Genomic DNA, 19837 nt, shown 5'->3' with positions numbered 1-19837 from the left:
GGGAGCCGAATCCAAGTATAAAAGTAAAGTGCTGAGTGAAGCTGAATGTGTGTGTGTGTGTGTGTGTGTATGTGTGTGTGCACTTTACATCTATGTTAAGACTTTAAAATAACTTGTCCCATGCGAACCTGCAGCATACGAGCAGGGAAAGTTTGTGTTGTGAAAGTCAAAACAGATTTATACTCTCTCTCTCTCTCCCTCTCTCTCTCTCTCACACAGACACACACACAGACACACACACACAGTGTAATTAGATAGTGTGACCAGGCATGACTGATTAGCCTGTGTGCATGCATGTAAAATGTCCTTGATCTGTCATCATTCCTTATTGTATGTTTTTTCCGATTATTTAAGAGCATGTCACACACATACACACACCAACACACATTTAACACTACTGAAGACTAGAAAGCCATAAGAGTTTTTAAGCAGAAATGACAAGAAGAGCTTTATGGTGCAACTGTGTGTGCGTGTGTGTGTGTGTGTGTGTGTGTGTGTGTGTGCATCTAAACATATAAAAAGATGCACGTGGATCCAAGAACTTGTAAATATTACTTATTGGCCACATATAAAAAATATCATGATTTATATGAGGCAACATCTCCTGTATGTGACTGGGCTCTGCAAATGCCAACTTCAGAGACAGAGAGAGAGACACACACACACACACACACACAGAGAGAGAGAGAGAGAGAGAGAGAGAGAGAGAGGTTGTGGAAAAAAAATCCACACGAAACGCTAGATCAGATAGCAGACGGGAGGGGGAATCACTGGTTGCACCGAAACACTGGAGAACACAAGGAGCCTCATCACAGCTTTACAGTGCATTAGTGGAAAACGAAATGAACACAACACTAAAGGAACATTAAGGGAACATTTCCAGAGCTTTCAAGAGACTTCTCTGCACCACCTTCAGTGAAGACCCTGTGCTGCCGGCAGGTTTGTGCGGCACACACAGTGTATGTGTGCGTGGTGCAGGTACTGTTAACAATGAGGACCTTGCAGGACTACGACAGGAGCCCCTTGAGTTTGGAGAAGTGGTTCTACTCAAAGAGGAACCCTTAAGGAACCGGGGAGTTAAATCATGCTTGGACTTGCCTAGAAAGTGAGAAAGAAAACAAGAACCTTTTAGTCCTTCTTCATAACCTGGACACATATACACTCAACAGAAGGTGAGCAAAATGCTATGATTATTATTATTATTATTATTATTATTATTATTATTATTAATGGTATCATTTGCTCCTTGAGTTCTGGATTACAAACAGCATGAGCAGGAATTTTTGCAACCTGTAGCCGTGTCCGGTGTGTGTAGTGTTTGTCTGATCAGAGTGGACTGCAAGTATGATGAGTGAAAAAGATGACATGCAGTTTGGTACACACTGTATCTGTGTGTGTGTGTGTGTGTGTATGTATGTGTGTGTACTCATTAACCTGCCAAAAGCCCCAGAGAGTCCTCACTCTTGTAACTACACACCTGTCCTGTTAGCTTTACTGTAGTTACTGAATAATTCATAGCAGTTACTAAATGACATGTTTTGAGATAAATAACGGAATAATAAATCAGGAGTTTAAGGGGGTTAAGAACATGTAAAGCTTGACATGCAGCATGGAAGAGAAATCTCCTGGAGTGTGTTGATCAGCTGCTTGTGCATGCGGCGTTCTTGTTTTCAGTAAACCCCTCCCTGTGAGTGACACAACCAGCTCTGTTGAAATAAGTCATGTTTATTTCATCTCTACTAAAAACTATTATATTATTCACGAAATATAATAAGTAAAGAAACAAAGCATGTTGAACAAGATTCCAAACAACAATCAAAATTCAGTATTAAAGCTTAAATCGAAGTCCATATATGGTAAACAATCCAAAAGCCCCTTAATCTAAGATCATAAATTGTGTTTTTTTTAATTTATTTGTTAGAATCAGATCATGCTCTGCAGCTATTATTCTAAGTCACCCCATGCGGCTTATGATCCTGTTATAGCACAGCACATATGGTGAAAATGCTATTATTCGTCCCTCATGAAGTTTATTAAACCAGACTAATTGAGCAAGATGTGCTCACGCTCATGTTCCAGCTTATGCTTGCTCCCTAATGAGATTTTGTTTTCAGTCGACCAACCAGAGAGTCATTTCTTTCAGTTACCTGTCCTGATTTACATTTCTATCCATCATTTCCATATCTTGTCCCATCTCCGAGACGCTAGGGGAGCAGCACGGCTACGACCAAGTGAATATTAAAATGACAGCTGTCGCATTCATTCAGTACGTTTCATCAGACAAATTGACAAAGTGAGATGGGGGTGGGGGGTGTGTGTGTGTGTGTGTGTGTCTGGGTTGAACGGGCAGTTTGGCTGGAGTCTCTTTTCTTCTTTACGTCAGTGTCTAAAAATTGCACTGACTTCAGACAATTCCATTTGTACTGATTCTCACCAATCAGGTGGCCACTCAGAATTACATATAATGGATTTTTCAGCTGCATCTCTGAGTTGTATTCGGATCTGAGTGCTGAGGCTCAGAGTTCGACTTGATTCTCAGAATGGAGCCACGTTAAGCCTGCCTCCTCCACTTCAGTGATCAAATCTACACCTGACCGGAGATCTCAAATGCTTAGTTTCCAGGAGCCCGATTAGGATGCTGGGAAGTGTATGCTTTCTGATAACTTTAATTAAAATGAACTCTTCCTCCCATGTTTTCTTTCCATGTCCTACTAATCTACATGAGTGGATTAAAGTACAGGCAGTAAAAAAGGAAGCACAAGCACTATTTGTTTCTATAAGCATCAAACTGAGAGGGTGTTAACAAGCTCGTAAGACTATTTAAAGCATAAAATCTCATTTCTGTCTATCATATCTGTAGTGTATGCACTTGAAATTCTCTCAGCAGTGGCTTGTGACCATAGATTTTGTTGGGGCAGGACAACATTAATAACGACATAGCCTCAAAGTAAATTAAGTTGAGAGCCTTGACACATGACACTTGAATTACACAATAGGCTGAATTCTAGTGAATTTTCAGAGTAAGGCAGTTGAGAGTTAACAACATAGTCATCCAGCATGCAGTCTAGCAGCTTGTTCTAGATAGATCCTTGTTCAACTGGGTTTAAGACAGCAGGTGTGTTGGGCAGGTTTCAGCAAAATGTACAGCCCAACTACATCTCAAAAACCACACAAAAGACCTGAAACTAGCCCAAAAACTTTGAAAAAGGAAGACAATTTTTTCTTCTTTTTCTCAGCCTTTGTGTGAGAAACAAGGTCACCATAGTGCACACTGCTGTATAGACATTATCCACTCCATAATCCCCCTTTCACTCTCCAAATCTTCGCACTATATCTGTAGAAGAATATATAGAAATGGTTCTGTACATCATAGACACAATGTCTGCACTTTGAAGAAATTTATTAGATCGCTTGCTATAGAACAAGATCTTGGTAGCCACACAGTATTTTTAAATCAGCCCAATTTGGTGTAAAACCTGCGACCCCTGTCAACCCTGTCAACTCTGTCCTGTCTTCTCCTCTTCTCCCGAGCAGGGGGCAGCGTGATTCCTGCTCCAGTGGACCTCTATTAGTGCTTCTTATATTCCCCACTTTTGACCCCTAAGTGCAACAAATAACTCTATGGAGCTAAATGCGTGCTCACTGCCCCTCATTCACGTAATATCTAGAAAGGCAACTAAATTAATGAAATATTAACTTACTGTATATCTGTCCAATAGCGACATTTTTATAGCATTGGTCTCAAAGAGTATTAGTATTTCAACAGAATTTAAAATCTATGAAGTTTATTAGGGCTTTATGAAGGTTAGGTTTAGTTGAATGGTATGTATGTCTGTGTGTGTGTGTGTGTGTGTATATATATATATATATATATATATATATATATATATATATATATATATATGTAGTAGGATGATAAGAGCAGTTATATAGGGAGAGTCAATAAAAATCATATAGGTGGAGTCAATAAACATTTCTATCAAATATTTTTGTGGACAACTTTCATGAATTCGTCAGTCAAAGATATGAAGGTAATGAAGTTCTAAATCTGTACATCGTCCTTCTAGAGGGAGAGACCCATGATGATGAAGAGAAGTGACTCAGATTGCATCTGATCAGAAGTGACTCAGTTTCAGCCTGATCTAGTATGCTTACCACAAAACCAACCTCTGTCATGAGAAATTCAAATTCATTTAAAAAACAAAAGAGGGTGACGTGACTGTATTTAATTTGCTTCGATAGAAGTAAATTTGTAAGAAATAGCATGCATGCTAACCTCGCTCTCAAACTTAACTGTAACCTTCCTATCTTTTCATAAGACTCGTGGCAAGAATTATCATATATTTCACATGTGGTCATAATTTATCACAAAAATAAATTAATAAAATAAACTACATGCACTAAATTCCATTCATGTGAAAAACAGTATTGAATATAACATGTGAAATGTCTAAAAACCATGTGGCTTAATTTCACATGTGAATCATAATTATTGATGTGAAGTTCATGTGACTTTTCATGAAATGTTGGATAAAACTAGATTTGAAGCAGCTTTGGTAGGATTTTCTCTCCTGTCTGAGAGAGTAACAGCTTGAATTTGGTTTATTTGTCATTTCAACAGCTGTCTGTAGACTTTCATTGAGATGAATTGAGATTTATTGAGATTATTAAGGATCTTGAGATTCTTATCAGCAGTAATTACACATAATACAGATTACATAGCCGGAGATTAGGTTAAAAAACACTGGAGTATTCCTGATATACTATGAAGCAGCAGGTGTAGTGCAGTACAGCATGTTTGAAGGGAAGTGCTGAATCCTGGACTGCGGAGAGAGCGGGCTGTTCTTTCAGGACACACGGAGCACTCAGCCACACTACCTGGCATCTCTGCAGGAAGCAGTGACCACGCCAGCTTCACTGCAGTAACAGGTGTTTCTCCCTCCGGCACCAAAAACTTAACACTGCCTCTCACTTCTCCTTCTCGTTGACCTGTATCACATCCAATCCCTGTCTCTCTGTCTCTCTCTCTCTCTCTCTCTCCCACTCTCTCTGAGTGATTGGCCACCTGGAGGATGACTAAAATACCACTGCATGAAGCCGGCAGTCACCCCTCAAACACTCACATGCACACACAACCTCTACCAGACTGGTTTCCATGGTAACCTCTATATCCCTCCATTTCTTCATCTGATTCCTTTATTCCTGTGCACTGTAAGGATGAAGCAGTGTGTATTCATGTATATGTGTGCATGTGTGTGTGTGTGTGTGTGTGTGTGAAGGAAATGATATGGCTTATTTTTCTCATTATCGCATTCATCCAATCTAAGGCTCCTCACATATTCACACTCACTGATATAGCAGCACCTCAAGTGCGTATACCGAAGCCTCTGGCATGAGTACAGTATGTCACCCAGACCCTTGGAAGTGGATGTGTGTGCGTGTGTGTATGTCTCTAGCCTCCGTGAGATAGGCGTCTATTATTAGAAAGGCAGATCAGTTGAGTCAGGCAGGGACTAGGCGCCTAAATCCGGACCCCATGGGCAGCTTCCAAAACAGGACTCTCAGAGAAATGACACAGCACCACAAACAGCCAAATAATAACAATCATTAAAAAAAACAGGATTGAGGGTTATGATGAAGAGCAGGAGGTGTGGTTTAATCCTCACTCCCACAGAAGCTGACGGTTGTATGTGCCACTGCACTGAAGTAAGGTGTGGATTAGAGTTTCGCAGGAAAAGTGTGAAGTTTGGCTAATTTTAATTTGTTACATCTGCTGCAGTGCAGACACATGCATTTATAGCAGCACAGGGAAACACTTGGGCTGCACACACATCCCAGAGTAACACATCATTAACACTTCACTAAAATCTGCTTTCATCACTTCCATTTTTGTCTCAATTTAGTTTTATATGAGGTGATGAAAGTGTGTGTGTTTGTGTGTGTGTTGTGTGTGTGTGTCTGTGTGTGTATACGCATAAGCCTCAACGTTGAAATGAGTTTTTAAAATAGCATGACAATGAAAAGCAAAGTGATTAATGTGAATTAATATCATGGCATTACACTAGGCTTTGTTCTTTTTATTTAAATCACACTGAAATCGCACTGTAGGGTTTCTACACCACTAAAAACTCTGTTTTGAAATCTCTTTATTTAAAAAAAAAAGCTGTTTTGAAATCTCTTTATTTAACTGTTAAAGTTGCAATTCCTTTGTTCTCTGTTTGGCTGCAAAGATTTGCATTTTAACTATTTAATTATTAATTATTGCACATCAAACTCTACAACTAATAACATTGCATTTTAATAATTTAATTATTACATTTATTGTATTGAAAATTCTGTTCTGTATCATTTTTTGTTATCATTCCAACTATTATTTTTTATGTTTTCACCTTTTTTTTCATTCTTTTTATATCATTGAGTCGATAAACATATTTTAGCTTGTATTAATTTTACATCAATTCATACTAATATTTAATATTTAATAAATACTGCTGATACAATGCTGATGCAAGCCTTTTTTATTTTCAGCACATGAGCATTTATCTATACTCGCAGCTCTGTCAAGATCAAAAGTCAACAATCGTGCACTTAACCCAACTACAGCAGGATATTAAATATAGCTGAGTAACATATGCATTTATGGTTGTGTAGTGTTCTGAAAATGACTTTGGCAGGGTTGTTACACATCTAAAATACATTTCTAGCACTTTCCCAGCACTTTCACTGTGCATTATAAGCCAATTTCCAGTATAATGCAGATCAAACATTTAAATTTAACATACATAACATGATTTTGTCATTAATAAGGAAGAATGTTTAAAGAAATGGGAGTAGCTACACTAGTTGTAACATTAGTTTGTAGTTTACTTTATTTCATTTCATGGTTAAAAGTGCCTTTAAAAATATATCCTTCCCAAATGATCAATGTCAAGATACCTGTTTCTTTCTTATAAAACTTAAAATGTGCTTACAGTAAATCTGGCCCTTGCTATATGCACTTTGTGGAACTTTAATTTATGCTTTATGTGCAATGTTAGGGTTAGTTTAACTGCTAACATTATAAGCAACTCCATCAAAACATATGTCTGGCATTGTAGCCTCAGTGAGCACAGAAAAACTTAACTAGATGTGAAATTATAAAATTACAAAATACTTTGTATTCTACTGAGTGTTATTTAGATGCTATAATTGCAATAATTACAAATTAAACATTTTCAGTTTATTTAAAAGTAATCACATTTCAGACTATGGATATATCGGTATAGAAATCGATCATACCTCAGGTTTTTTATGACATTTAAGCATTTGTCCAAAGCCTACCTTTGATTAAATCTAAAAGGTACAATATTGTAATCAAGGTGCTCAAATGACTGACCTTACCTGTTGGTTTCTCTCAGGTCCTTGTGTCTTGTGCAGCGATTGGTGGAGAGACAGAGGCCTGGTATCCCAACCACTCATTGTCCTGACCGGGCCGAGTGGCATGAGTGTGGGAAAGACCCCTCGCTACAACGTTGTGTCATCGTCAGAGGAGGACATCCATCACCACGGCAACATGCCTGCCCTCGGCAATGGCTTTGGAAATGGTAAGATCCAGACGCGGCGAAAGCCACGCACCCGCTTTGTTAACAAAACCGGACAGTGTAACGTCAGCTTTTCACACATGGAAGAGCAATCACAGCGCTACTTGGCCGACATCTTCACAACATGTGTGGACATCCGTTGGCGCTGGATGTTTTTTCTCTTCTCTCTTGCTTTCATTCTGTCCTGGCTGGCGTTCGGTTTCATCTTCTGGCTCATTGCCCTTGTACATGGTGACTTTGACAGAACCTCCAGTGAAGAGTTCACACCCTGCATCATGCAGGTCAACAGTTTTGTGGCAGCCTTCCTGTTCTCAGTCGAGACCCAGACCACAATTGGTTATGGCTTCAGGTGTGTGACTGAAGAGTGCCCACTGGCTGTATTTATGGTTGTTGTTCAGTCCATTTTGGGTTGCATCATTGACGCTTTCATGATTGGTGCCATCATGGCCAAAATGGCCCGACCCAAAAAGCGTGCACAGACATTGCTATTTTCGCACAATGCTGTCATAGCTATGCGTGATGGAAAGCTGTGCTTGATGTGGCGTGTAGGAAACTTGCGCAAAAGTCACATTGTCGAGGCCCACGTACGAGCACAGCTGATTAAGCCAAGAGTGACGGAAGAGGGCGAGTACATCCCACTTGACCAGATCGACATCAACGTTGGCTACGACAAAGGCATCGATCGCATCTTCCTTGTTTCTCCTCTGACCATCATCCACGAGATAAACGAGGAGAGCCCGCTCTTTGGAATCAGCAAACAGGACCTAGTCAATGAAGACTTTGAGATTGTGGTGATCCTCGAGGGCATGGTCGAGGCCACGGCAATGACAGCTCAGGTGCGCAGCTCTTACCTGGCCAACGAAATCTTATGGGGTCATCGCTTTGAGCCAGTAGTGTTTGAGGAGAAGAACCACTACAAGGTAGACTTTACGCACTTCCACAAGACTTATGAGGTGCCCTCCACACCACGCTGCAGTGCCAAAGACATTGAGGACCGCAAGTCACTGCTCTCCAGTGCTAACTTCTGTTACGAGAATGAGTTGGCATTCAGCAGGGAGGAAGAGGAGGAGGAAGATATAAGGGGAATTTTGGGGACTGAGATGGAAACCCTATCAGCCAGCCTGAACTCTGACCAGAGATCACACCATATAGAGTCCGAGATATGATCTCTGACACGACTGATCCTTGACATTCACCTCTAGAGAATTTTATTTTAACGTAGATCCAGTCTGTCCCTTTAGTTTTGGCTTGAACTGACAGATACAAAGCAAAGCAAGTGCCACTATGAACCACTGCTGAATTAGTGCCATGGTGTAGTCAAGGGCAATTCATGTTCATGACTGTTGCTGGATGGCCTTCCAGTAGGAAAACTTGAAATAGGATTCCTTGTTTCATGCTGTAGTTTGAAGTGATAGCTTTAAGTGATATCATAATGCAATACCAAGCTATCCTGGGTGCCAAATTGGTTCAGACATCTGCTAGGTACTTTTGGTACCTTCTCTTGGTTTTGTAGAATTCCCCCTCAAAATATATATATATATATATATATATATATATATATATATATACATATATATATATATACATATATATATATATATATGTATCATACACTCATCAGCACAATAATTAACAATAGATAGACTCACAATCCATTTCGTTTGGTATAATAAGCAATAAGGTTACGTCGTTACATCAGTTTTACATTAATAACCAAAAAAATATTTGTTGTATGTTGTAGCACTTCAATCACTCATTTTCAATCAACATTTTGATTATCTCAAACCTACCGTGATTTTAAATACATCAACAATAGCAAACAGTGAATTGCCATTAATTAAAGAAAACAAGATGGCACCCAGGCTAGCAGATAGCTAGAAAACGTATGTGTCTTATATCTTCAGAAGTGTGTAGAATTATCAGTGTGTGTGTGTGTGTGTGTTTTAAAAGTCATCATTTTTATAGAAACACATCGACAATTTACCCTCCACACACAGACGACACATCCAACCTCCAAACACACACTCATTCATGCTCAGGATGCACTCTCTTGCACAGCAGACAAAGCTCAAAGAGGAAAAATGTCGATGAAAGTTGGTTGTTTCTAAGTAGGACTGTTTAATTGTACCTAAATTATGTTACAGTGCAAATGATTGAGCAGGATATCTATTATATATCTATTGTGAACACTATATTGGATGCATTTCAGCATCAAGCTTTATTGGAGGCTGCTTGAACAATAACTAAAAGTAACACTATCTGATTACATTTGAAAAAAAAAAAAACATTAGTGTAACATAAACAAGCTCCTGAAATTGAAACCAAATCAATTTTGGTTATAAATATCTCTATTATTGCATATCATGACTCTGAGATATTTACCAGGCCTTAAATACAATGAGCAGGCCTCATGGTTTAAAGGCTTATTAATGTAAAAGGGCACAGTGCAATATGAAGTGTTACTGTTCTTCTGAGTGGCGATGATGATGATGAGATGATGATGATGATGATGATATGCTTAAAGATAGCCCTACATTTGGGCAATGGCGAAGTGTTTAAACAGTCAGCCTGAAGGACTGTGGAATATCTGAAATGCGTTAAACATGTTACAAAGTATTCAGATAGCCTTATCTGAAGGTTCCCTTATGAAAAAAATCACATATTTTTCACACATGATCATATTTTACACTCGCTTGTGACTGTCAGTAATATCTGATCACTTGAGAAACATGTGAAGGTGCATTTCAACTTGTTATGCCCTGAAATTGCACATGTGAATAAAAGTAAGCCTGTGAAAAATGTGACCATGTGTAAAAAAAAATAATAATTTGCGCACATGCAAATAAATGAATCATGTGTAGAAAATCACATGTGAATCACTGAAAAACTCACAAGTGATTCATATGTGAAAATAAGGAAATCATTGGGGGGAAAATCACATGTGAAAATAAATGAATCATTTAAAAAAATCATGTGACTCACTTAACAAATCACACATGAAACCTTTTTTAGTCACATGTGAAAATAAATGAATCATTAAAAATCACATAAGTTATTTTTTAAAAATCACATGTGAAAATAAATTTTAATAAATCACGACTCATTTAAAAAAACCACACGTGAACCGTTTTTTAAATCACATGTGAAAAAAATGAATCATAAAAACTCGCATGTGAATCATTTAAAAAAATCACACATGACTCATTCAAAAAATCAAATTCATGTGAAACTTAAAAATCACATGTGAAAATAAATGAATCCTGAAAAAAGCATGTGAAACATTTTTTAAATCGCATGTGAAAATATATGAATCCTTAAAAAAATCACACGTGACTCATTCAAAAAATCACATGTGAAATTTTTTTAATCACGTGAAAATAAATGAATCGTGTAAAAAATCACATGTGAATTTTTTTTATCACATGTGAAAATAAATGTATCATCGAAAAAGTATCACATGTAAATCATTTTTGAAATCACATGAAAATAAATGAATCACTGGGAAAAAAAATCACGAGAATCATCTTAAAAATCACAGGAAAATAAATGAATCATTGAAAAAAAAATCACATGTGAATCGTTTTAAAAATCACACGTGAAAATAAGTGAATCACTTGAAAAATAATCACGTGAAAAATAAAAACAAATGCACTCCATGTTAAAAATCCACATGTGGAAAATGGATGAAGCGTGTAACTTTGACACGTGTAATTTTCACACGTGAATGGTGCGATTATTCACCTTCTGTAAGGGTTATCAGTCCCAGCTTAAGTAATACACAACAGTCCCACACACTCCCAACTACTGCGGCTATTATTGCAGTGCGTGATGATGATGATCTCCCAGATACCTCACTCTCTTTTAAAAATGAGACAAAGGTCGGGGAGGGGCGGGCGGTACAGAGAGACATGCGAAACAAAAGAGGAACAAATGAGCAGAGAGTTCACCCACTCACCCCATCCATCACTTCTCTCTGTGGGAGAAAACGAGTGTGCCTGATTAAATAAAGAAGGCATTATGTAAGATAATTTTAATAAATTAAACGTCTTGCAGAGACAGATTACAGCCAGGCTTGTTCTCCAAAAGACGGAGGAATAGAGAAGACAGAAAAAGAGCAAAGGCAGAGAAGCACCAGGCCTTCCTCATGTTCGTCTGTACAAACCTGTAAATCAGTCTGCTATTTATGAAAATTTCTCACAGCCTTGGAAACTGGGTCATGGTAATATAGTAACTTGCTGGCTGGGAATGCAGTTATTGAGTTATTCAACATGACAACTTATATTACTAAATTCATTCCTTAAGAGCTTAGAGTGTCTTCCTTTTATATTTTTTTAACCAGTCACTACACTAATAGATCATATTAGTACATGGTCACTAATATTATGACCCTCTAAGTCAAATGACTCAAGACAGTATTCAGAAAAGGAGAGCTATTTATTCATTCCTTTATCTTCGGTAAGCGCTTTATCCTGGTCAGGGTTGTGGTGGAATCCGGAGTTTATCCCAGGAACACTGGGCGCAAGGTGGGAATACACCCTGGATAGGACATCAGTTTAGCTTATCCACCTACTGTCATGTTTTTGGGAGGTGAGAGGAAACTGGAGAACTTGCTAGAAACTTGCACAGACATGGGGAGAACTTGCAAAACATAAACCACATAAACAGTAACCCGAGCTCAGGATCGAACCAGGAAGCCTGGAGTTGTGAGACGGCAATGCTATCCACTGCACAAATAAACACGAAAGATATTTTTATTTAGAGTCGTAAATGGGATTATTTTTTTAAAATCTCACTCCTGTCTGTTCCTGAAGGAATCCCACCCACTTTGGTTTGCACCTGTGATCATTTCTAATGAACTTAGTAATTTTGGTTTCTCCAAAATATAAAGGAAGAAGGAAAGTAAACCATAGTGACCCTGACAAGGATAAAGACTTTACTGAATGCAGTAAATGTGCCGCGTCCGACACACTCCCATGTCGATGGACTCTCTTTGTCCTACAAGTTTCATATTTGACTGCCCACTTCTGCAACTTTTTGATTTTGGTCCCATAGGAGCCCAGTCTCCATACCCACTTCTAATGTGATCTACTCTAGTTAGCAACAGCTTGTTAATCAAACAAGAACAGATGAAGGCTGCATATGGTTATTAGAAGGTTATGAGGATTAGTACAGAGAACTTGCCACTCAGTTTATTAGTATCTCTTACCCACACATTTCCACATGACATTTCCCACCGGTGATGGGCAACCATCTGTGAAATGATCCTTAAATAACATAATCATAATCAGAGACAGATGCAATACCAAATGTAAAGCCCATAAAAGTAGCCACTCTGCAAAAGCTGCTACAGAGACAATCACGCAGACACAAAGCCTGTATCTCCACAAAAATTAAGCAAAGGTTTAAGGGGGATTTAAAGTCGCACGGTATAAGGGATTATATGTCTATGCATATTCATTATAATATGCATGTAATAGATAAAAATAGACAAGCTATCTGGAGGAGGAGGAGGATAAGTAAATTTTAATGAATACAGTGTGAGGTTTAATCACTGCGTCTCATAGTCTTATACTATAACTTGTTTAGACTCATATGTGCACGTGCCAAATCCATCTGGTCACTTCCTATTTCTATAGTCTTCTATTACTTTCAAATTGCTATCTCTGAACATTTTGACACACTAATGATATAAAAGCCACAATGAAATATGCAACATGTAAGAAAACGAGATTTAAAGGTACAAATGGAAGTCATTCTGCATTTCAGATTAGTTTGTAAAACATAAAGGTTAAAAAAATATATATTGGTATTTGAAACAAAAATTGAAATTCAAAAATTAATCCAAAGGTCACAAGATTCATATTATATAATGCATGAACGGTAGTTCATCTCTCTTTTTCTTTTTCTTTCTTTCTTTCTTTTTTTTTAAAAAAGATAACAGTCATAGATGTCTTCCTACAGATTTTAAGATGTACATATTTACCTTTGTATTTTAAGAGCCATCAGAAAATACACTGGATGCAAAATGAGGTCTGAAATTAAACAGGATGTGATCAACCTGAGAAAGATGGTGCATTTGTGGTATTTGTTTCTTTGTGACTGTTAACATCTGTAAATGTGTGTGCGTTTGTGTGTGTTACATGGTTACATAACATGTTTACCCTGAGAGTCTGAATCCCCTTGCCAGCTTTCGTGATGCTGATTACTCAGCAAACACACGCACACACACACACACACACGCACATATATATATATATATATATATATATATATATATATATATATATATATATATATATATATATATAGTATTGTGCAAAAATCTTAGGCACATCCAAAGAAATACTGTAAAGTAAAGATGCCTTCAAATTAATGAAATTAAATGTTTCTACACTTAAAAAAAATACAATAATGGTGTTTCGACGTTTAAAAAATACTATAAAGAGCAGTAAACAGTAATAAATGAAACAAAGTCAATATCTGGTGTGACGATCCTTTGCTTTAAAAAAAAAAAAGTAGTTTCAGGTACAGTGTGTGCAATTTTATAAGGAAATGAGCTGAAAGTGTTACTGAGCATCTTGCAGAACCAGGCACAGTTCTTCTGAAGACTTTGACCCAGCAGCCTTCATTATGTTTTTTGACTGAAAAGTGTCTCTTATGTAATCTGCTGCTTTCTTCACTGACATACAAACATTTTTCTGTAACATTTAATTTTGTGCTGAAAACTAATGTTTGGAAATGTTTTTTTACTGACTTGATAATGTAGTCATAAAATAAAAATCTATATCAAAGTTTTATTCTAAAAAAAATAGGGTGCCTAAGAGTTTTGCACAGTACTGTACACACACTCACACACACACACGTTCAGAGACACTGGAGCTTCACTTACATCATGGTGCGCTATGTTCAACCCAAACCAAGACCCCACAGGACTACACAACTTCCCTCTAAATTACAATTAAATATTTAACAGCATGCCATTTCTATTTTTTCTAGCAAATAAAAAGGGTAGAATATTTGTAATCTTACTTCCTGCAGTTTCTTTCAATAGCTCTGTCTACATTAACTTAACTGTGAACTAACTGAACTGTTTTAATTGTATCATGTCACATAAGATGAGATAAGCTCATGATTCTATGTGATGATTAGTTGCATCAAACTGTAATGTTCATGACTGACAGGAGATAAAACATAAAATAATGGCAATATTAATGCCTTCTCAAATCTGTATCTTGATTCAAATTCAAATTTAAATTTTATTTGTCACATGCATAACCATACACAGTACAACTTGCAGTGAAATGCTTTATACAACTGTTCCAACATAAAATAAGAAAATATAGAAAAATATGAAATATAAAGAAAATATATATGAAGGGATTAATATATATATATATATATATATATATATATATATATATATATATATATATATATATATATATATATATATACATATATATGTGTGTGTGTGTGTGTGTGTGTGTGTGTGTGTAAGAATATACAGAATATAAAAGATTATAGATTACGGTGCTGTAGTTTGATGATACTGCTGTAGTATATCTTGCATTTTTTTCCGTTGGTTATTTGATTATGTTTGTTAACTCTTAGAAATCATTTGGCTGCTACGTAGCAAAAAAAAGTACTTATCTCCTTTGCAGAAAGTACCAGCTGCTTCTACTAAGTACAGGAAACATATTACAGATATTACATTAGAAATATAACGATATGTGTGGCGGTCTGGGAAAACCTGTCGGATGTTGCAGGGGCTGAATTTTGGAAAAGGAAATTTTGTATTTTGATCCAAATTGAGTCTGCCAATAATATACTTTGCTATTGCTACTTTAAGAAACAATGTCAAAGTATATTATTGACAAATATATTTTTGTCAATATATAATTAACAAACCTATTTTACCAGAATGACATGGAAATACTTTTATTTAGGCTCCTTTCTAACTTTGCCTTGATGTCTGCCTGTAAAAATCTTCTTGTATAAGGAACCAGTTTAACAAAGGCAGTGATAAAAATAGTCAGTCTGTCTAAAGATGTCTATCTGAATGTGATTTCCTCATACAGTGAACATCACACTTGTTGTTGGAAAGCCTAATCAATTCAGTGATCAGATACTGGCTGTCAAAATGTCTGGGTTGCTCCTCATCAAAACAGAGAAGACAGCTTACACACACTGTTCAGATGACAGCAGGCAAAGTGTTAAAATGTTTAAAGGACCTCATAATAAGATGTTATTTATCCACCAATGTTACTTGAGTTGAGTAAAGAGATGATGAAGAGGCTCGCGTTTAAATGCCGCGAGTGACTTTTAACCTCAGGTGATGAGACTGACGTGAAAGAAGCTGATAATCACAATAATAAGTCATTTCTCATTGTAGACATATAATTCTTTACATTTTGGCAATAATGTTTTTTTATTTTCCCAAAAATAGATCAGGTTAGAAGTGCAAGTAGGCAAAGCGTCTTTCTGTGGAATTGGAATGAAATCACTTTTGGGGGTTACCTGACTTTAAAATGCTAGCACTTTACTTATGGTTGAGACACATGCAAAAAATGGAAACATATTTCAGTTTTCAGAACTGTGTATTAGAAAATCTCAAACTTTGACCAGGTAAAGGGTTTCCCCAGGCTGGCACACATACACTATATTGCCAAAAGTACTGTATGTGGACACTTGACCATCACATCCATGTGTTCTTGATGAACATCCCGTTCCTGATTTAGTCCTCCTTTGCTGTTATAATAAGCTCCACTCTTCTGGGAAGGCTTTCCATTAGATTCTGGAGAGAGGCTATAGGGATTTGTGCTCCTTCAGCCACAAGAGCATTAGTGAGGTCAGGCACTGATGTTGGACTGGAAGGCCTGGGGTGCAATCAGCATTCTAATTCATCTCCCACTCCAAACTTGGCAAAGCATATCTCTTTGGAGCTCGCTTTGTGCACAGGGGCATTGTCATGCTGGAACAGGTTTGGGGCCCCTTACTTCCAGTGAAGGGAAACTGTAATGCTACAGCATACAATGATATTCTAGACAATTGTGTGCTTCCAACTTTGTGGCAACAGTTAGGGAAAGAACCACATATGGGTGTGAAGGTCAGGTGTCAAGGTCAACCTTTTGGCCATATAGTGTATATTGTGAAGGCAGATACTGTATGTGCTTGTCATTGCACTTTAAAATCACTATAGTGTTCACTATACAATTCCAAGTATGCACCCATAAATATGGACCTAAATAAAGCTTAAATATGGAGAAAACCACTGTAAGGAAGAAAGGACCTTGTCTAGGCTGTTTTCTGCCAAACACAAAAAGACCAAAAGCTCTTAATGCTGTGGGTAAGTGTATGAGCCTCAGAGTCCTTGACAGAGAAATGAGCCTCTGGCCAGACTAAATTGAGGTGAGAGGTACAAAAGCACAACACAGGTAGAGACCACTTACATAAAAGATTGACATCCAGAGAACTGAAAGCTTACCTCACTTTATCCAACCGTCTCAGTAGACCCGGAGACAATCACAGAGCTAATCATGGATCTCTGTTTTTGCTCGAACCATGATTATATTTACTGCTGTTTTTCCCCAGCCAGATGATGTTAGACAGAGCTGTATTCATTTGTTAACTGTCATTCAGAAAGACACTGGCATCATGAACAGACATAGCTATCAAACAACATCAGCCTCGTTATTATCGCACATCCACCCATAATATATTTAAACTGTCAGTAGCCAGGGAACTGGGAAAAAAGATGCAAAGTCAAATAAGGAGAAAAAATAAAAGTCCTGATGGAGAGATAGCCAGTGAGTGACATGTACAGATATCTAAACTTGTTTCCATGGGAACACAAATGCCCTGAAAGAAGAACTGAAGAGGGTGGACGTTATAGCATGCACACACACACACACACACACACACACGCACACACAGAGAGAGAGAGAGCGAGAGAGAGAGAGAGAGAGAGAGAGACAGAGACTTTTGGATTGTCATCTACAAAATTAATCAATGTTGTCTAAACTCCCTGTAATGAAGAGATCAGTGCTTCAAAGCAACATGAATAATTCATCACTAATTACACACACAAAGCAGCCTTCAGAAATTTAATCAAGAAGCACACACACCTGCTGTTCACTCTTTTTCTCTTTCTCTCTCGCACACCTACACAGACCTAAAACGCAAGATAAACCGCTATCAGCAAAACTAAAGAGTGCACAAAATGCTACAGATTTAGATCCAGGTCTCGTCAGTATAAGCTAGCCGGTCTGGGAATTACACCAAGCTTCTGTAACGCGTCCTCGTTCTTTCAGCAATTTCTGAAAAGCGGTACAAGGCAGTCCACACAGCAAAATCCCCTGTGTTAAATTAACACCTACTGTGCTCAGATAAGACCAGCTGGACTCAGATGTAGCAAATTGTTCATTTAACACTCTAGGTGTTAGGATTTGGCTGTGCACACCTACGTAAAGCATCACCGTGTTCTCTGAGATATGAAATATAGCGACAGTTCACCTAAGTGTCATGCAGACGGAGAGTTATGTAGGCCAACCACTCCACTTCCAAGCTGCAGTCTTAACCTATGTTATTAAGATAATTTTGGTAAACATAAAAGCATAAAACACAGTTCTTTCACAGTATAAGTGAATATATGTATTCAGAAATATTTTTCATTTCATAAAATGCCAGAGAAAGAAACACATTTACAAAACCTAACTAGCTAGCTAATTTAACTAGCTAAATTACAAACCTTAACTATAGTTACTTTACCAAACTTAAAGCTCTTAATCATAATTCTTTGGATTTTATGGTGAATTTTGAAGGCAGATATTTCATTTTAACTAACGAAAAATGGGGAAAAAGGAAAAATCTCATGGCATTTTACATTTTGAAGTACTGAAGGCCGCAATGAAAATGTTAGGAGTAAAAAGTTACTGAATTTACTGAGTTATTCAAGCATTTTCCTTCCTTGATCTGTTCTGAATAATATAAAGGTCCCTAAACATATCTGCTTATAATGTGCTGCTCACAGAATATTCCCGAAAGCTCACAACGACAACATGACCGAATTCACTAAGCTTGTGCTTATGCAACAGGACACTTTGCAAGTCAGTAGCTACAACTGGAACTTTTCATTTACATGCAGATCATATTGCCAGTGAATAAAATCATTGGCTCTGATACTGCCCATTCACGATATTAGCCCTGATTCGTCCGGTCAGCAACTTGCTCCCCCTCAACCTGCACCTCTCACCATCAACCCTGCAGTGATCAATAGCTTATCTATCATCCATCTTATCGTCTAGTTTAGTATTAAAGTATTTGTGAACACATGTACTTGTTGATAAATCAATAAATCACATTTGTCTGGTTCATTTGTGTTTAATGAGACTTTCTGATTCCATAATCAGTGGAGTCCTGCTCATGCAGTTGTCTGTGTCCCTCAATTACATATATACAGTGCGACATCTACTGGTGCAAAAATAGAAATGTCAGCCTGAGGTAAAAGACAAGTGGAACAGAAAAGCATATTTATACAGGTGTAATAATGGAATTAGAAATTAAAAGTAAATACAGTACAACATATCATACATAGACTTATGTAAAATATCCATCAAATGTGTCAGCAAAGCATTGCTGAAGATTGTTAGCTGCTTATATGTTTAGTATAGTTACTTAACCCACAGCCGAGTTGAATTCTCATATCTGATTGGTCAGAAGGGATTAGGTTTATGTAACAGCAGCTGCGACAGTAGTTCCGGCTGTAATTCAAATCAGAGGTTTATATTAACGCACTAGTTCTAATCCATTATTGTTGCTATAGAAACAGCTAATTGAGAGAGACCATATCATCTAAGCCTAATAATAAACAAATTAAAAGATGTGTTTTTAATTTAACAAAGACAAAATGTGTAATCGTTATGATATGGTGAGGTTTTCTTTAAAGAGACATTTATTTAAGATTTCAGGAAGGAGTCTCCAGTGTCAATGGTTTGTAATGGTCAGTATTTCCCATGAAAGGGAAAGTCTTTAAGACAGAGGACTTTGCACTTTCTGGTTTCTTTGTAAAAAAGCTTGAATAGAGAGAGGAAAAAATAGATGCTGATGAAGGAATGACAGTTTATAGCTACTATAAAGGAAATGATAACAGGAACTAACTTGTTCTTCCACTTCTTTCACAACATTAAATGTAGCTACAAACAGTTAAATGTATGCCATGTTGTTGATTAATAAATAAAAATTGCAATTATTGGGAAATT

At 37.3% G+C, this 19837-nt stretch overlaps 1 protein-coding gene across 1 annotated transcript; it reads left to right on the top strand.

Annotated features, from left to right (window-relative positions):
* The first annotated feature begins 637 nt into the window (after positions 1-637).
* kcnj12b (potassium inwardly rectifying channel subfamily J member 12b) lies at positions 638-10780 on the top strand. The gene is made up of 2 exons (XM_026917287.3): positions 638-1172; positions 7398-10780. Exon 2 carries the CDS (start codon positions 7481-7483, stop codon positions 8744-8746), a length of 1266 nt encoding a protein of 421 aa, XP_026773088.1. The 5' UTR covers positions 638-1172; positions 7398-7480; the 3' UTR covers positions 8747-10780.
* The last annotated feature ends 9057 nt before the right edge of the window (positions 10781-19837 follow it).

This window comes from Pangasianodon hypophthalmus, chromosome 13, assembly GCF_027358585.1.
Source record: "Pangasianodon hypophthalmus isolate fPanHyp1 chromosome 13, fPanHyp1.pri, whole genome shotgun sequence".
Classification (NCBI taxonomy): domain Eukaryota; kingdom Metazoa; phylum Chordata; class Actinopteri; order Siluriformes; family Pangasiidae; genus Pangasianodon; species Pangasianodon hypophthalmus.
This window is presented reverse-complemented; position numbering and strand designations above follow the sequence as displayed.

What these genes read in the sequence shown, in the direction of transcription:
- kcnj12b (XM_026917287.3), top strand. Translation starts at nt 7,481, where the DNA reads ATGAGTGTGGGAAAGACCCCTCGCTACAACGTTGTGTCATCGTCAGAG.